The sequence below is a fragment of the Chinchilla lanigera genome, unplaced genomic scaffold (assembly GCF_000276665.1).
Source record: "Chinchilla lanigera isolate Chin_1 unplaced genomic scaffold, ChiLan1.0 scaffold00060, whole genome shotgun sequence".
In the NCBI taxonomy this organism is placed as follows: domain Eukaryota; kingdom Metazoa; phylum Chordata; class Mammalia; order Rodentia; family Chinchillidae; genus Chinchilla; species Chinchilla lanigera.
In genome coordinates this window covers 14,491,718-14,511,429 of record NW_004955461.1, presented here as the reverse complement: position 1 = coordinate 14,511,429, position 19,712 = coordinate 14,491,718, and the positions used below count along the sequence as shown (strand labels likewise).

The 19,712-nt window shown below is 37.3% G+C and overlaps 1 protein-coding gene across 11 annotated transcripts in view; it reads left to right on the top strand.

Annotated features, from left to right (window-relative positions):
- The window catches only part of Ptk2 (protein tyrosine kinase 2), a gene marked incomplete at its 5' end in the record, with an annotated part of 284,866 nt that overhangs the window by 111,350 nt on the left and 153,804 nt on the right, over positions 1-19,712 (top strand). For all 11 annotated transcript variants that reach the window (XM_013521316.1, XM_013521321.1, XM_013521320.1 and 8 more), the window contains 1 exon segment: positions 8,748-8,835. In XM_013521316.1, the coding sequence (XP_013376770.1) occupies positions 8,748-8,835 (88 nt within the window).

Sequence of the window (19,712 nt, the reverse complement as noted above, 5' to 3'; positions counted from 1 at the left end):
ACCTTTAGCTTCCTTTGTTTTACCTCCCTTTTTGCTTTTGTCTCTTAACAACTTTGCACTTAAAATAGCTGTGATGCCCTGACTTTCTTACTGGCTTTTGGGCATGGCTTGTTCGTGTGACTCTGCTGGGCATTTTTTTTTTAAACCTTTCTGACCTTGTTGGGCTCTCCCCTTATTCAGGGTGAGGGCTCAACTTTTGTGGCTTCCGTGGCCTTATATGTTTGTTTGTTGTTACTCTTTGGGGACTTTGACTTATTCATTTTTCTATTTTTATTTCAAATCATGCCTTGTATAAAATAGGCATACAGTAGAAATACTTAGGTAAAAATTGACTAAGTTGATGTATTGATAATTGTAAAATAAATCAAAAGTGAAAATAATGTGATTATGTATAACTTTGTATTTCAGCTAGTAACCAAACAGTATTAGTTTAAGTTAATAAATATAAATTTGCTTGTTTTTATTCATTCATATTTTCTGATAAATGTGTTTAAGCCATAAATAGCAATTTTGATCTTGCTTGGTGTGTGTTCTATAATTTTTATAGTGTATTCATTATCAATCTACATTTTGTAATTGCTTCCAAGACTTCCTTCTTCAACCAGACATATACTGTTTAGCTTTCAGATATGTGTGTATTTTTTAAAAAGAGATTACTGGCTATTGGTTTTTAAAATTGCAGTATAAGAAGAACAACGTTTTTATGATGTTAATTTTTTAGCCCTATTGAAATGATTCTTTGTGCCTTAGTACTTGGTGTTTTTATCCTTTTTGAAAAGAACATATGTTCTCTTTGTAAATATAAAGGGCATGTATTTGTGTGGATTTTTTTCAAGCTTCTTGTTACAGTATTTAAAGGTTATGGTGTTTGTATTTTGTCTGCTTGAAGTGTATCCATCTATAATTTTTAAATTATTTTTATGAGTAATTCTATCTTCTGATTCTTAAGTATTTTATGGCTATATTCTTAAGAACATAAAAGTTCATGATTGTAATTACAGTTTTCATCTGTACATATTGTTGTCAGTAATAGTAGCCCTTTTACATGTCTCTAGCCAATAGCATATTGTGTTTTTTTTCTTTGAATTATGGCCCATTTAATTAGAGATATGGCCACTTCTAATTACATTCTTTATTTTCACCTCTGGAGGTAGCCAGTATTTTGACTTTTGACATAGTAATTTTCTTGCCTTTCAGTGGAAATGGTCTACTTACGTACTATTTAAATCTGAGATCAAGATCATTTGTTACCTGAATCAGAAAAAAGGAGAAGCTATTTTATTAGGCTCGTCAAGCAGCACAGTGCTGATCATTGACAGTGTTTCCAAGCAGAACACACTTTCTTGGTAGTGTATAAGGTTTTTGGAACCATGAAGTCGAGCAGTTGGCTAACTCTGAAAAGCAGGAATGGGGTGGTATCAGCTGCAGAATCATAGTGAGGTTCAGCTCTTCATGACTGGTCAGTTTTTGGAAGCATTCCCTAGTGTCAGTTACTGTTTGGAGGTTGGGAATACTGTGGCTCAGTGGTAGAGCCTTGGAAGGCCTGGGTTCAGTCCCAGTATACCATCACCCCCACATCATACACACAAATCTCAATATTCCTGTTTGGCTGAACTCAAGAAGGAGCCTCCCCACTTAGTTGACCTAGAGATTTATGTCCACTGAGACATGTTATCAGTTGATGGATTAAACATGCTTTAGAATTAGTTTCTGTTGTGTCTGTGGCCGTATAACTAGTATCATTGACCATCGTGGTTTAAAATTGATTCTCCTGGGTATTTACTACCAAAGTTAAAGAACTCCCATATTTATAAGGCCAGTTGTTCTGTACTTCTGGTAATAAGTATCCACAAGAACCAGTTTAAGTATGGCAGTTTTTGACTTCTCAATATATATTGAAATTTGCAATGGTGTAGTACACAGAAGTTCTTTGTACCCTCACCGTCTTAGTCACTTTTCTCATTGCTGAGACACAATACCCAACACCTGCAAAGTGAAAGAGGAAAGGTTTATTTTGGTTCATGAGTGTGTGAGGCTCTTGGGGAACATCTAGATGTAAACTGTAACATTTCATCCCTGTCCTTGAAGAGACTCTTGCACATCCCTTTATGCAAAATGCATTTATTCTATCTGTAATATTTGCCAAAGTCCTAATGGTTTTACATTGCTGAAAAGACCAAGTCTGAATCTCTTCTGAGACTTTTCAAGGCACACTCTTAGCTTTGAGCCCCTGTACAAATCAATACATTGCACAGATTGGGTAAATAGTCCGATTCCAAAAGGGACGAATAGGGGGATAGAAAGACATTGGACCAAAGCAAGACCAAAATCCAGCAGGGCAAAAATTATATCCTGTACTTCAATGTCCAGCCTTCAGGGAAGGTTGTGATAAGATATGAACTCCAAAGAGCTTGGGCATCCCTGTTCCTATGGCTTTGTTGTAGTTGTAGTCTGCATGACCTCTCTTGGACTTGTTTTGCTCACTCTTTGTAACTTTGCTCAGATGTTCCTTGTTCCTAACTTCTCCAGCTCTCTGCGGTCTCCACAACACTTCAGGCTTCACTCTCACAGCTTCACACATTGTCTTCTCAGGGACCTTTTTTGAAATCTTTGTGGAAACCCACCTGACCCCACAAATCTTGCATTCTGCATGCCTGTAAAACCTGTACCACGTAGGTGACATGAAGATACGCCACCAGCTCAAGCAGGTAGCCAGGTGTCTTGGTAACATGGCTCTAGAAATCTTCAAGTGCCTGGATGGCTGAGCACTGTGAACCAAATCTTGGGGAACAAATTCCCTAGGCAGCAGGTCTAGAGCCCTGTGCCCCAGGGTTCTCTTTTTCAGTGCAATGTCTTTCACTTTTGCAGTTTTGAGCCTGCGGAGGGTAGGGCCTTACTGGTTCCTCATACCCCTTCAGCCATTTTTCCTATTATCCTACTGTAAGGTACTTGGTTTTTTAAGAGTAATCATTTTAGCTCTCCTCTGCTCCATCTTTGCCGGCCCCAACCTTACAGGAACTTCCATTCTGGGTAAACTCAAAATGTTCTAAGTCATTCAGCTGTGCCTTTTGCTCTTGATTTTCAGTGTAGAGCTTTCCAACAGCCCCAACAGTGTCTATGCCACACTCTAAATGTTGTGCCACTTGAAATTTCTCCTGCCAGATGAGTTACTCTGCCATTTTTAATCTCAGTCTCTTCAGAAACTCTCAGGACACAAGCAAAATACAAACAAATTTTTTACTACAGCATAACACCAGTGGCCTGGAGTCCTTGTTCAGCTGAAACCTTGTGAGCCTGGCATTCATAGTCTGCATTGTTACCATGAGCATTTTGGTCTTCTGAGCTCTGACTAGAATTCTCTATCAAACTCAGATCACAGCATTTTAGGGTTGCTTTTCCAGCTGCCATCTTCAAATCTTTCTAGATTTTTTGCAAACCAATTCCAAAAGCTTCTGAACCTTATGGTCAAGTAGCATCACAGCAATCACCCTACTTCTAGTACCAAAATCTGTATCAGTTAGTGTTCACTAAGGGAACCAGATTTAAAAGTATATGTAAAATATTTACTAAATAGGCCTACAGTAGCCACCCATCATTTTGAATTAGAAGAATGCAAAATAGCTGTCTGCGCATTTGGGAGTCAAAGGCCTTGAGCTCATTGTAGAGTCTTGTGTGAGTCTGTGTCAGAAAGCCAAAGGGACTGTACTGGAAGGCTAAAGAGTGTGTACTGGAAGCCTGAAAGAACTAGAGACAAACATCCAAAGTGGTAGGGAAGACTGGAGCTTTTCTGAAGAAGCAAAAGAAAAGACTTTTTTTTTTATTTCATCCAGGCTACACATTTATTGGTTGGTGCTACCCACATCTGGGGTGGGTCTTTTCTCCTCATTTTGTGGCCTACGTATCAGTCATCCACAAACACACCAAGAGCTGTTCTCCACGAATCTGCTAGGTATTTTTAATGCATTCAATTTGACATCACAACAGTCACACCCAGCTTTCCTAAATTTATTTAAAATCCCATACAAACATGGCACAGTTATCAAAACCAGAAAGTTAACATCAATATAGTATATTACTTGATCTACAGGTCTTATTGATACTACAGTTGTCTTGTCTTGTCCCTTCCCTGGTCCAGAATCCAGTTGAAAGTACCATACTGCCAGTTCACTGTCATGTCTCAAGTCTTGTCTAATCTGGGACATTTCCTCACATTGTGTGTGTTGTTCATGATCTTGCTATTGAAGAATACTGACTGGTTATTTGTACTGTGCTTCTTGATTTAGTTTTGTCTTGTAATTTTTTGTGATTATATTAAGGTTATGCAGTCTTGGCAAATTCCCACAAACATCTTACCCTTGTGTCATACTGAGAAGTCCGTAATAACCATGAATCAGTTTATAGGTGATTGTAACTTAAATCATTTGTTTAAGGAGGTGATAAGGCGGTTTTCTCCACTAAGAAGTTAGTTTCCCCCTTGTAATTAAGAAATTTCTTTTGACGAATATTGTGTCTTCTATCTAGATATCCTCCCAATGTCTCATGTGTTCATAGGTGGGGCTTTTCATAGGTGGCTATATCTAGCATGTGTGAATGTGGATCAAGATTGTCTGAATATGGATTAAGAATGTGTAATAACTAAATTAGACTGGTGATTAGTTTAGCATTGTTCTGGGTGTGGATAATGGGAAGGCCTACTCTGAGTATGGGTGACACCAACCAATAGGCCAGAATTGAATAAAAGGAAAAGGGAGGTTTAGTGCTGCTGCTTTGGTGTTTTCTGTCTGCCCTGCCATGGACTCTTTCCTCTGCTATGCCCTTCTGCCATGCTACCCTGCCTTGGAGCCAGCCAACTATGGAGTGAAACGTCTACAAACTGTCAGCCAAAATACACCTTTCCTTCTTTAATTTGCAGATGTGAGGTATTTTGTCCCAACAATGAGGTGGTAACTAAGACAAGGGAATACATTGAGATAGGTTGATATCCTGATTTTGATTATATTTTCATCCATTAATCTTAGCATTCATTGATGATTTTTGTTTTGCAGTGATTATTAACTATAGTTTTTCCAAGTGATATATTTTTGTTTCCATCCTCTGCTTTTAAAATTAGAAGTTTATTATGATACTAAGCTGTCATATTACATTGTTGATGGGGTCATCTGTTTTGTGAAGTTGTGCCTTGTCAATTTCATGGCATAAATGGGTAGCTAATCTTAATATCACATTTGTTAGGTTTGGTTGTTAATTCAGTTTAGCTTTTCTAAAACATTCTGTTCTCCCACCATTATTAGTTGGTTACCTTATGGGTACCTTAATGTTGGTAGTTGACTTTAAGATTGAGGAAGATAGATGATAGTAGTACCAATAGGGATAGATGGCCTAGAAATAGGAGCAAAAAGATGATTTTATTTTGAGTACGTACTTATTTGGTATTTGGGAGTTAATGGACAGTGTATGTAAAGATGCAGTTGGATTCTTAATAGAAGTATAAGGAGGACAGTGACTGATGGGAAGGAGGATGTGAGGCTGTGGCTCTAGTGGGGTAGTAGGATGTGAGCATCAGGCGTTACAGTTTAAGGACTAAGGAGAGGTGATTAGACAGCAATTACGTGATGTTGAGCAACACTTCAAGAAGGTTTTGTGTAAAGTATGCTAGTTTGTAGTGTGTGAAAGCAGCAGAAGTCATAGGCAGCTTCTCTTAGTTTCATTCAGCATTTGAACATTCATGCATTCTTTTTCTGGAGAACAGTAGCCATGGGACCTTGAGAAAATTACGTAATTCCCTATGGCTTTTTCCCCCCATCTGTTAAAGTAGGGTTATTATTTCTCACTAAGTCTGACAGTTGCCTTTTATTTCCCCCACTTTTTGATCCCTGTTGTCTGTTGTCTATGGTGTAGTCTTGCCAGAAATGGCCTGTAGTGTCAGTACCTGCTCCTGGAACTTCAGTTGCTTCCTTTCTGTAAAAGAAATCCCATGGTCATGACTTGCACTGGCTTGTGTTACCTGCTCTCTGCTGCCCTCATCTCTCTGAAATCTAATTTGTGCACACATCCTCAACTTGGTCTGCTCTGCGTACAGGTGTCTTTTCAAGTATCCTTCAGTCCTATGGCCTTTACACAATCTCTGCCCTCCAATTGGGACTCTTCTTTCTGCACATAACTACATAACTTCCTTCCTCACCTCCCTCATTTAAATTTGTGCTCAGAGATCATTGTGTCAGAATGTCCTCAACTGACTGCTCTTTATAAAACAGTATTCTATTATGTAGCATTCCTTTTACGTTGCTTGTCTTTGTAACATTTCACAGATGTGCGTACTTACTGTTTGACTTGTACCACAAAGATCACAAGCTTTTTTAAGACCAGCACTTTGCCTCCCTGCCTGTGCCTGAGATGTGATTGGTGCTTGAAAAAAAAAAGTTTTGTTGAGTAAAGACTAACAATTATCTTTAGAGACTATTTATTATGGTATGATAGTAACTGTTCCAGCAACCTTGTGTTTACAGACTCATTGGTTCTCCTAATACCCTTATGAGGAAATTGAGTCTCAGAGAAATATGGCTGACAGTGAATAAGGAGGACATTCCAGTAGAGGCAGTCTTGATTGAGAGCCCACATTTTTTCTGTTTCTCAAAAAAGAAACCATCTATAGAAAATAGTTATTTAAATTTCTCTCTTGTACTAAGTATTCAATAAGTGTTTGGTTGATACCAGTATTGTTAGCAGCATTAGGATGCTGGATGTGGAGCCATGCCTACCCATTATTTGGATTTGGATCTCCATTTTCTTATCTTTAAACGGGTATAACATTAATGTTGAAACCTGTCTGTAACCTCTACGAATCTTGAGCGTGTAACACTTGAATGGATTACTTACTCTTGCTAAGCATCATTTATTTATATACAAAATCCAAATAGTTACATTTCTGATCTCTGACCTTTACACTGATGGAGAGTAGTGTGTATAAAGTGGTTAATACCTTACAAGTCAAATAAATGAAATACGTTATGCTTTTCTAAATAATTGTCCAATGCAGAATATGTATAGTAAGTTATTACACTTTAACAGCAAATGTGAAATGGAACCTAATTGTTTGGTTACTGTATTTTAATGAGGCAGAACTGGTGTATACTGAATGCATTTTGAACTGTTTTTCCTGAAAGATATCATTAAAACTAGTTGCGGTGGTGCATGGTTGAAATTGCAGCATTTTCTGAAAGCTGAGGCTAGAGGATTGCAAGTTCAAAGTCTGGGCAACTGCATGACTTAGTGAGACCCTGTCTCCAGATAGGATGGATGGATGGATGGATGGATGGATGGATGGATGGATGGATAGATGGATAGATAGAGAGATAGATAGAGAGATAGATAGATAGATAGATAGATAGATAGATAGATAGATAGATAGATAGGATAGATAGGATAGATAGCTCAGTGCAAAGGTCTTGAGTTCGGTTCCCAGTCCCCTATCATTAAAATTTTTAAAATAATAAAAACATAGCATTAAGAAAGGCAAACTTCAGGGTGGAAGAGGATATTTACTATCCTCACATCCAGAATACACAAAGAATACCTGCATTTCAGTAGAGGGTAGTGGGAGAAAAGGCTGACAGTTTAGTTCTAAAAAAAAGGATGAGGGGCTGGGGACTTAGCTCAGCGGCAAAGCGCCTGCCTGGCAAGCGCAAGGTCGTGAGTTCGGTTCCCGGTACCGGAGAAAAACCAAAACCAAAAAAAAACAAACAAACAAACAAACAAAAAAAAAGGATGAGAGTTTGAACAGATACTTCACCAAAGGAGATAGCTAAGGTGTCTAATAAACATGGAGAAGTGCTCATTTTCATTTTTCATGAAGGAAATCCCAATTCAAACTACCATGTACAGTCACATTATACAGAGTAAGTAGAATAAACAAGTTAGAGAATACCAGGTAAAGGTGAGAAATCAGAACACTGTCATGCTGCTGCTGGGAGTGAATTGTTCTGTAGCTTCTTTGGCATGCTGTGTGGTAATTACTGCAGAATCTCATCTTTTTATTTCTTATGACTCAGTGATTGTGCTTCTAGATATATACACAAGAGAAATGTGTATGTATGTTCACCTGAATGTATGAGAGCATTCATGTAGATAGACGCACACAAAGATAAAGAAAGATACAGAGAGCATTCTGGTAAAGTTTAAGTGTTTGTGAAGCTTGGCTTCCTGAGCAAATAAATTGTGTTTTTATGTGTAGGAGAAGAGAGAAAAAGTGTTCCTAGTAACCAAATTGTTGAAACAACTCATACGGCCATTGGCTGTACTGAGGATAAGTGATTATGTTGTGTTATACAGTGCAGTACATTTTCATAAATAGCTACTGGCTGTAGATTACTCTTCCTAGCATATTGTTGAGGGTATGCTGCTACACACCAAAGACAAAGAGTATAGTATTTCTGTGGTGCCAGTTCAGACCTGAGGGAAGCTTGTGGCCAGTGGCAGGACTGAAGATGGTGCTTTCTTTGGGCAGTGGTAGGTGGAGAGTGGCCACTGGGGCCGGAGAACTGGGGACTCTCTCTTTGCTCTGGCTCCTTGCAGAACCACTGTGTTGTAGCATGCTCAAAAATAGTGTACTTATTTTGTTCTGAAAATAAATATTTCCATTTAACAATTGGTTGTATTATATTTGAGAACTGTTGGCAATGTTATGCATTAATATTCTAATTGTAGACTATAAGAAAATTATTTCTAATTATTTTGTGAATTATTTTTAGATATGAACTGAGAATTCGTTATTTGCCAAAAGGATTTCTAAACCAGTTTACTGAAGACAAACCAACTCTGAATTTCTTCTATCAACAGGTATAAGAATGTTTTAATATATTTGCTTGTTTAATCTTACTCATTACATATTTTTATTTTGCAGTTGAATTAAACCTAACATATGAGAGAATATGAAATCACTCTATGACTTTGAGAGTCTTTTAAACATTGTGAAATTATGAATTTTTGATACTTGGTGACCTTTTGTATCCTTGGATAAATCTTAAAAGATACTTGTTTATGTGGAGAAGTCCAGTCCATGACCATTGTTTTGTCTTTAATTCAAATATAGTTATCATGTCTGAAGTAAAAAATTTGCATATAAAAATTGTTGTCTGAACTATTCTGTGTAATAGTTTATACACAAAAGCAAATATCATTAAATGCAGAATTAACTAGCAATATTACAGAGAAATACAGTGCATGTTACTTACTAATGTTGTTATAGAATAGTCTCAGCAGACTAATGAATGTCAAAAAGATGTACACACAGTTTTGCCATTAATATACTTGATAACAATTTTATCTTGGTAAATATATTTATTAAATGGCTGCTCTTGGTTAGGAATGCCATTATAGTTTGCACTTTTATTTCTTTTTTGTTGTGAAGAATTTTCATGGACACTTACTTTATATTGACCCTATGGTAGTGTATACAATGATATGACCTTGTAGAGAAGGGCCTGCTAACCCAGTGTAGATGTGGAGTCAAGAGGCTACCTGGAAAGTGTCACTGGAAGAGTGTCCACCTTCAGATCAGGAAGAGTTGTGTTTTCTTGGGAGGAACACAGAGGGGAGGGAGAAAATGTGATACATTTAAGTCTGAGCTATGGTTTGGTATGTAACTGATGAGAGAAAGTTCGGGAATATATCATGTAAATAGAGTTTAGGTTTTCTCCTGCAGATTATCAGGAGCTATTTAGAAAATTTAATCAGTGAGTGCTTTAATCAGAATTTTAAAATTTTAAATGAGACCAACCTGATTGCGTGGCAGTTGCAGGGATGGATTGTGGTTTTAAATGGTTGCAGACAAATTCCGAAGCTCTTTAACAATTCCATTAAGGAATTAGAAGTGGGCATGGTTGTGTACACCTATAATCCCAGCACTCTAGGAGACTGAGGCCAGAGGACCTCAAATTCAATCCAGCCTGGGCAACTTGGTGACTTAGCAAAACCCTACCTCAAAATAAAAAAGGAGCTGGAGAGGTACCTTTGTGCAAAGGCCCTGGGTTCAAGCCCCAGTACCATTAAGAAGGAACTGGGAGGTGGGGGAGGGACAGAAGGAGGAAGAGACAGGATGGCATGGTGATAATGTAATATAAATATTGTGGGTGGATTTGACAGTACCAGTTTTTTAAAATGGACAGTGAAGATCAGGAAGAAGCCTATTAGGTAAGTTGAGGTTTTACTGTCTGATAAAAGCAACAGGGGATTAGGTTCAGAAGGGGAAAAAAGGAATGTAAATTGTTTTTTGTTTTCTTATATGTAAAGTAACAATAGATGTTTCTGTTTATAATCTCACTGAGAGCAGGAAGCTAAGGAACTTTCTAGCTGTTGGTGGGTATGGGGTGTCTTTTTTTTTTTTTGTCTGTAAGGTAGAACTCATAGAGTGAATTTATGATAAAGGTCTTGTGAGAAGTTTGGGTTTAACAAAGTTGGATGAGAGATGGAGTTGAATTTGGCCAGCTGGAGAGAACACATGTTTAGATTTCAGCTGCAATTACTGGAGGTGTGTTCACACTGCAGAAATGATTTCTACTTTATATATTTGTTTGTTCTTTTTTTTGTCTGTTTGAGAGAGGGTTTCACTATGCAGGTCAGACTGGCTTTGAAGTCACTTTGTATTGCGTTCAAGGCTGACCGCAAACTCACAGCAGTCTTCCTGCTTCAGCCTCCCAAGTGCTGGGATTACAGACAAGCACCACCATGCTCAGTTTATATACTTGTTTTTTCTTATATGTGTTGTTACAGCTCATCTGTTAGCTACCATACCTGATGAAGTTGGTATTGTGGTGAAGGGGGAGCCAAGAGAATTCAAATAACTAATGTGTTTATATAGGTTGCCTCTTCCTCCTCAAAAATGTTTTGGACCAGCAGTGTTTCTGACCAGAAATGTATTCTGATTTTGAAATATTTGCATATACATCGTTGGGTATGGACCCATTTATATTTCACATATACCTCATATCCGTAGAGTAAAGATAATCCTATATAGTATTTTAAAATAATTTTGTGCGGGAAATAACTTTAGGGCATCATGTTGGTTCCCAAAAAGCTTTGGGTTTTGGAGCATTGTGGATTTCAGATTTTCTGATTAGGGATACTTGACCTATATTGCTTTTTCTCATGTGTAGATGATCTATAGTGGGATTAGCATACTTTCTGTGGGAGAAACAATGTACCCACTGAGGAAATACATGGATCTTTGGGTGACATTGGTTTCCAGAATATATAATACAGGCCTAAGTACCTGGTTATTATCCTCTTTGTAATTTCTGGGCTAACCTAAAAGAACTGTCTTGTTCCTTTCACACTGTTAATAGGCTGTCCCAGTTTTTCCTTTTTGGAAGAATTTGCTTCTGGGTCTGTGATTGGCTGTTAGTACTATACATGCCAATGGATCCAGATTTTATTTTAACCAAGAAAACATATTGCGATCTGTATAATACAGTTAAGTAGTCTTTATAGAACCCAGAGAAAGTGAAGTATAATGATCACATTTTCTTGAAAGCATGTGCAGTAAATACTCTCATGTACCTGTTGTGCAGTTTGCAACTCTGTGACCTGGGGTTCTTTTTTGAATCTCTTACCTACAATACAATTAGATGATACCCATCTATAGGATTGTTATGTTGATTAAATGAGATAAAATTGTCTGCCATGTATGCGTCCAGGTATTTTCTGGATTTTACTCTGTAGACAGTGACATTTAGTATTTACCAATTTCAAATCAAGATGCAGGTATTTATTTTTATTGTGAGACAGGGTCTTACTAAGTTGCCCAGGGTGGGCTCAAACTTGTGGTCCTTGTACCTCAGCCTCTCAAAATGCTAGGATTACAGCCCTATAAGACATGTATTCTTTTGTAAGGTGTGATACATAACAGTGAGATAAATATCCATGTCCCTTACTGGTCTGATAAAAAGAATATCCTGATGGTTCCCTGTCTCACATCCTTGTCCTCACCCTTATTTACATGTTGCTAACCATTCTTTTTTACATTTTTTTTTTTATTGCTTCTTACTTTCTTGGCCAATTGTCATGTTTTACAGCATACAGTATGTGTGTTTTTTCAGTCCTACCCTCAAGGAAAATACTGACCCTAGTTCTTCTCTAGCCCTATGTATTCCTGTCATTGGCCTGAATATGTTTTTAGTTTTTCTGCCAGTTCCCAGAAGCATTCAAAAGATTTAAAAAAAAAAAAAAAAAAAAAATACTGTGTTCGGCGTTTCTCATTGCTTCCAGTGAGCGGATTGGTCAGGATGTTTAGTCTACCTTCTTGATAGAAAAGAAAATGATCATTCAGGGTGTTAAAAATTGATCCCTTTTGGTTCATTTGAAAAGTAATTTTGCATTGTAGTTATAGACTGCTGTTCATATAATATCAAAGTTCAAATTTTGTTTAGATTTGTTTAATCATCAAGCATGTATTTTGTTTTTTGTAAAGTTTCCAATTTTTCTTGTATAGTTGCTCTTAATTGTTTAGTACATGTTATTAATTAATATCCAGTCAAGGATGTTAAATGTGTTGTTCTAGTCTTCTGTGTCCTTAGTGTTCTTTTTCCTGTGTGAAAGATACTGCTGCTGGACATACAAACAGGGTCCCGAGTTTTCTCTCAGCCCCTTGATGGAATTTTCTACTATGTTTTATTTTCCCTGAGGCTATTGAGAAATTGTTTCACATCTGGGTCTTTGTAGATGGTCTGTCTTTTCTGTCTGTCCCTCTTTCCTTCCACCCTTTTTGTCAGTGACGTCCCATGCCATTATCAACTACAGTGGATTTTCATTTTCTGCTTGATCAATGTGAGAAATCTCAAATGGTGTACTAAATGTTTTGACCTAATTTTTAATATCCCAAAAGATATTAATCAGCACATTTTAAAAATAAGCTAGAAACTTATTATAACACCATTCACTGTAGAGCAAGTCTAAAAAAGTAATTTCATTGGTAAAACTTATGTCACTTTCAAAAGCAAGAAAAGTATGTTTTACCATGTAACATTTCTCTTTATCTTGGTTAGCATTCATTGGTTAAAGTTGTATTTAATTGGCATTTTTGTGCAAGTAGTTCTGATCATTTGTTTAAAGGCCCATCCCTATGTTTAGTTAGGAGCTGTCATATTAATTAAATATGCATTAATGATGCTTAAGTAGCATAGAAATAATTTGCCGCTGACATAAAAGTCCTCACTGTTTGTTCCTACACATATTTGAAGATCTGAAATGAGTGCATTTATCTGTTGATTCTTTATCAGTGATTTATTTAATAAAAAGAGTTTCAGGAGGAAGTTGAAGACAATAGAACCACAGCTTAACTCTGTGATATAGAATATAACTCTGCCTGTAGAAATATACATTGTTCCAGAGCATACTTCTCTCGTTTGCTTGCTTGCTTGCTTCCTTTCTTTCTTTCTTTGTCTTCTTTTTTTCCTTTTGAGACAGGGTCTCATCATGCAGTTCAGATTGGCCTTGAGCTCCCTTTGTAGCCCAGGCTGGTTTTGAACTTGCAAGGATTCTCCTGCCTGGGCCTTCCAAGTGTTGGAATTGTAGGAGTGCACAACCATGCCTCGCCCTTCTTGTTGGTCAAGCTTTCTAATTTCCTTGTCTGTATTTTTGGCCTTGAATCTGTCAGTTAAAACATATTTTGAAATTGTAGCTCTAACTATGAAATTTTAGTTTAAAACCCTGTATTTTTAGTGTGGGGATTATCAGCTGCTGTTTTCCAGTCTGGAAGATACAATTAAGTATAGGTCTGCATCTCTTTTATTATGAGACATATTTTCTATCCTTATTTAGTGGACCTAATTGTACATATTTCCCCTTTTCCATTTCTCTATATTCTTGATGATTCAAAGGGAAGCATTCATGGCTAATGCATATTTAGGTAAACTCCTGTCATAATTTTACTTTTCAGCCTGTATTTCCTGATCATCCTTTTGCATGAAAGATTCTAGAAATAGGAAAACAGAGATAGTTCTTTTCTGATAATATATCTGTCCCCTGGCAGTATTTTAAATTTGCCTTTATTTCAACTTCTGTGGTGGCAGAAACACTCCTCTCTTGAGAGTGCTATGAATCCCTTCATGTCCAGTGAATCATAAGAAGTATTGATATGACTCAGAAGTTACATTTGTTGTTGTGATTATAGCAAAAGGATGCCATGTACAAAGAGCAACAAGAAAGGGTGTGTGGCGCATAGTCCAGAGGAAACCAAGTAAAAGCTTCCAAGTGTCAATGCCCCATAGAGCTGCACAGGAAATGCTTGATGACTTCACAGCATGTGCAAATCAGGGACTCTGACCTGAGGTTGGGTGTGCAAAGTGTTTACTATGTTTTAGGCTTGCAGATGAACAGTGCCTGCTCAGTTATTTATAAATAACTGACAGACCTCAGTTATACAATGGTGCCTGGATTCATGAACTTAATTCATTCTATGATTCTGGAAAAGATGGCTGTGTTTGTGTGGGAAGGATGGCCACAGTTGTATGGGGAACCAGATGTAGAATCCACAGACAAAACAAGATTTTGCCAGACACTTCTGTTTGCAAAACAAATTGTTTGTGAAGAAACGTGTTCATGAACCAAGATACCACTGTATGTGTTTCAGTATCACCAGTTGTGTATAAATTATCTGGTCAAATTAGTAGTCATGTTTTTCAACAGTTGTTGCTTAGATTATGGGCCATAGTTTTAACTATGCAAAAATGCTCTTGGAAAGACAGGGAGATTGAAAACGGCAGAGGAAAGGCTGGCAACAAAATATATACACTCGGAACACCTGGAAGACAACAGCTTAGCAAAGAGAAAAAGAAGTAGAGCTCCAGGAATCAAGAAACAGCCAGCAGGGAAACCAGAAACCAGAGAACTGGAGTAACTAAGAAAAGATAGAAAATGAACAAGGCAATCTAGAATGGTAATTCAGCTTTTGGGAGTACAAGGGAAGCCCAGAGAGCCAAGATCCCTGAGGAGAAAGCAACAGACAGGCATGCCAAACTCGAAGCAAAAACCCTGTACATGGTTACTTTCAACAGCAAATACAATATGGGTTTACTATCAAAGTGACTCCATATGGCAGGCTACAGCTAGAGAAGAAATTCATTGCAGCATCTACCATACTTTGGACTAATGGAATCAGAAGCCATTTTGGGAAGGAACAGGTTTATTAATCAAGACTAACCTATTCTAGGAATCAAATGACTCAGAACAGCTACACTTCAGGAACTCTGGGGTCAACTTACCACAGTTGCAGTGTGGGAGGCCAGAGACAGTTAAGGAGAAGGAGTAGGCTATTTGCACATCACCTGAGAAGTTTAAGCAGTGAGGATCTCAAATTGTGAAGAACATGTTGGCCACCTTTTGTGGTGAGAAGTCAAGCTTATTGTGTTTTTTTTTTAAAGGTATGGGATCTGAAAGTGATGACATTAAGTCAGTAGACTACTTGGCCCCTCTTGCTGCCTACTTCTGCACAGACCTCAGTGGTCCATTTTCTTTTCCCACCTGCTGGTGTGATAAAGCATAGACTCAGCTTAGACATTTGACATATTACAGTTGATGTGGACAGAGGGTCCTATGCGGCAAAGGAGGCACCTAATGAGGCCATAAAGGTAGTCACAGGTAGCAGTAATGTGGGGCACACAAAAGAACAGAAATACTAAGAGAGGCTGAAGTGAATATAGCTGTAAAGCAAGGCAGACACTATACCAGTGATTGACAGTGCTTAGTGGGAAAGGTAGGGCAGTACTCAGCATTCACCCAGTAAAAAGTGGGCATGGAAACAAAATAGACCTTAGCTGTCACTCACTGTTTTCTACCCATATCTGGTAGATTCCAATACCAGAGACCATGGAAAGAAACCACTCACCCAAAAATACAGATTGTTTTGGACTCATTTCTCTTTCTATTTGTTGTTTTGTTTTTGTTTTCTCTTTTCTTTCTTTTGCTGTTGTTTTTATCTTCTTCTCTTTTCTTTCGTTTTCATTATTTTTTGTGTTTTTCAATTACATAGTTATGTCAACTTTCTTTTAAGTTTTTTACCTCACTTTCATTATTCCTTTTCAAGTTTTCTTTCTTTCATTTTCATCTTCCTCCATTTTTGTTAGTATTAAGCTTTATTAATTTTTAGCCACAGTATTTGGTTGACTATACTATTATTGCTGAGTTCTTTTCTAATGTTAATGGTGGTACAGTTGCTTTCAGTAGATACTTACTACACATCAACATTTGGTTTATCTTTCCATCTACATTATCATTGCAGATCTCTTTTCTTTTAGGGGTGGTATAGTTGTAGCTATACCCTGGTTCTTATGGTATGTCAATAACTGGTTTATCCTTGTCTCTTATTTCATTTCTATTATTAATGATGGCATAGTTTTTGCTTTTAATTGGTTTTTACTGTATGCTAATACCTGGTTTGTCTTTATTCTGTCAGCATCACTGCAGTTCATTTTCTCCTCTCTCAGTGATGCTGGGCATCAACTCCCCAGAAGAAGGTTGAACATTAAGAAGACCCTCAAATATTACCTCCCTTTCCTCATTTAACAACCGAATTCTGGTCCTGAGACTAGGTCATTAAATGAATTGGTCACTAAATGAAGAATTGTAAACAGTATGTTCATTACAATATTCAGAACAAAGAAATGGACAAAGGAAACTCCACCTTGATGATTTTGCTTTTATTTGTGTAACTCTTACGTGCAGTACTATAATGTATAATGGAACATGAAACTGTGGTACTGTACTCTGCAGTATAATCAGCAAAAATTACAACCAGAATAGTGGAACAAATTAAATTTGTAAACCAAGGTATGACTGTACTTCATAAGCAAGGGGTACTACTTAAAAACCAAAAACAAGCCACTGTGGGAGGGGCCTTGGACTTGGGAAGCCTTGGTGAGCTGTCTGGGAACCCTCATTCTCTGGCTGTGTCCCTCGCCACCATCTCAGGAACAAACCTGAATCCCCAGAAACCTAGGGAGATTGGAAAAGGACAAAAAGAAGAAGCAAAATGTGATCTCAGCCAAACATTCCACCCAGAACAAGTCCAGGAAACATGAGCATGGAAGAACATGGAAGTCACATACCTGAGATCTCTGAAATGATAGCAAGTGAAGTAAAAAACCAACTACATCAGGCTGTAGAGGAAATCAGATCAGAAATAATTGCTGAGGTAAAAAAAAATGACAACCATAATGAAAGAATTGCTGGGCATATCAAAAGAAGACATAGATTAAAAAAAAATAGAAGAACACAGAAAAATGATGAAAACCTTGAATGAACATTATGGGAAAGAATTAGAATGCATGAAGCAGATTCAAAAAGACATACAGGAAATTAAAATTCCATTGAAAGCTGGAAGAATCACTTGAAGTGGAAGATAGACTCTCAGACCTTGAAGACAGCATTGCAGGTGGTGATTGTGGAAGTAAAGATCTCTTTAAAATAACAAAGGAACAGCAAATACAATTGAACAGCTGCAAGATGAGGCAAAGAAAAACAATATAAGGCTGATAAGTGTCAACAAAAAACAGGAGGCAACATGAATGACATAAAAAGACTATTTGCAGCAGTAATAGCAGAAAATTTCCCAAGCATGGGGCAGAAACCTTATATACACATAAGTGAGGTATATAGAACCCCAACCAGCCACAACCAAAATAAGTGTACACCCCAACACATAATAATCAAGATCCCAGAAACTGAGGAAAAGAATAGGATATTAAAAGCTGTTAAAGAAAAGAAACAGATCATCTATGAAGGAAAGCCCATCAGAATCAAGATAGACTTTTCAACACAGTCAAGAAGAGCTTGGAGTGAAAATTTCACATCCTGAAAGAAAACAACTTCCAACCCAGATTGCTGTACCACACAAAGCTATCTTTCAAAATTGATGGAGAAATAAGATACTTCCATGACAAAGATCAACTGAAGAAATTTATGAGCGCCAAACCAGTCTTACAAAGAGTACTGAAATATATTCTACAAAGAGATAAAAAAAGACCACAATCTCAAGACCAACAATAGAAAAGAACTACCATGCAGGGTAAGCAATTAAACGGGGAGAATAGAAGACCAACAGTGGGAAAATAACATGACAAGGATAAGTCAGTACATGTCACTAATAACTCTTAATGTAAATGGACTCAATTCAACAATCAAAAGAAACAGACTGGCAGAGTGGATCAAGAAACAAAATCCAGCAATATGCTGTATACCAGAAACGCATTTAATGCAAAAGGAAATTGATAGACTGAAAGTTAAAGGATGGAAAGCAATTCCATGTGACAGGAACCCCTAGAAAAGCAGGAGTAGCTATTCTGTTTGCAGACAAGGTGAAATTCAAACCAACAAAAAGAGATAAAGTCACTATGTTCTTATTAAGGGAAATGTGTAGGAGGAAGAGGTAACAATCATAAATATATATGCGCCAAATGTAGGAGCACCCAGTTATATAAGGCAAATTTTAACACACATGAAAAACCAAGTAATAACACAATTGTAATGGGATTTGAACACCCCATTGTCACAAAGAGATAGATCAACTAGACAAAAAATCAGCCAAGAAATAACAGGACTAAGCCAAATGTGTAAACAAATGGACTTGACCTTTGCAGAGTATTCCACCCAACAACATTAGAATACACATTCTGTCATCAAGAAATCAACCCATGACAAACGCTGGAGGGGTTGTGGGGAAAATGGAACTCTTCTTCACTGCTGGTGGGAGTGTAGACTGGTAGAACCACTGTGAAAATCAGTCTGGAGATTCCTTAGTAAACTAAGATTAGAGGTCCTATTCAACCCAGCTATTCCCCTCCTGGGTATTTTTCCAGAAGAACTGAAAACATAATATCACATTGACAGATGTGCACCCATGTTTATAGTAGCACAATTTGTAATAGCTAAATCTTGGAAACAACCCAGATGTCCATCAACTGAGGAATGAATAAAAAAGATGTGGTATTTGTATATAATGGAGTATTTACTCAGCTAGAAAGAAAGATAAACTAGAGGCTTTTATAGGTAAATGAATGCTACTAGAGACTGTACTCATTAGGGAAATAAATCAGATTCATATGTGTAAACATCGTATTTCTTCCCTAGTATAAGAACCTGAAAGAGTAAATAAAACCTGAAAGGTAAAATAGATATTGTAAAAGGGAAAAGAAACTGCTCAAATAGGAAAGAGCAACTGGGATGAAGGAGGGGAGTGGAAGAAGGAGCAGGGAAAAAATGTATATGTATACATAGGACAGCTAGGATAATTGTGCTACTACTATCGGTTAGTTTATAGAAAGGAACTGTTAATGTGTAATTGTTTGATCAATCCTGCATGCCTATATCTGGTTATATGTGCAACCATTTTGAAGATGACATTAGGTAATATAACAACCATTGTTAATATCCTATCACCATCTTTTGAAATTCTCTGTCATTTTTATTGCTGTCTATGCTGCTTCCTTTATGTATTCATTTTTGTTATTTTGGTTTTTTTAAATGAAAACCAAAATTTATATGTGTATATGAGGATAGCTGGAATAGATCTATTGCTGACGCCTATGGTTTATTGAAAGGAACAGTCTATACTTAAAATTTTCTTATGGGGGCTGGGGATTTAGCTCAGCGGCAAAAGCGCCTGCTTGGCAAGCGCAAGGTCGTGAGTTCGGTTCCCGGTACCGGAGAAAAACCAAAAAAAAAAA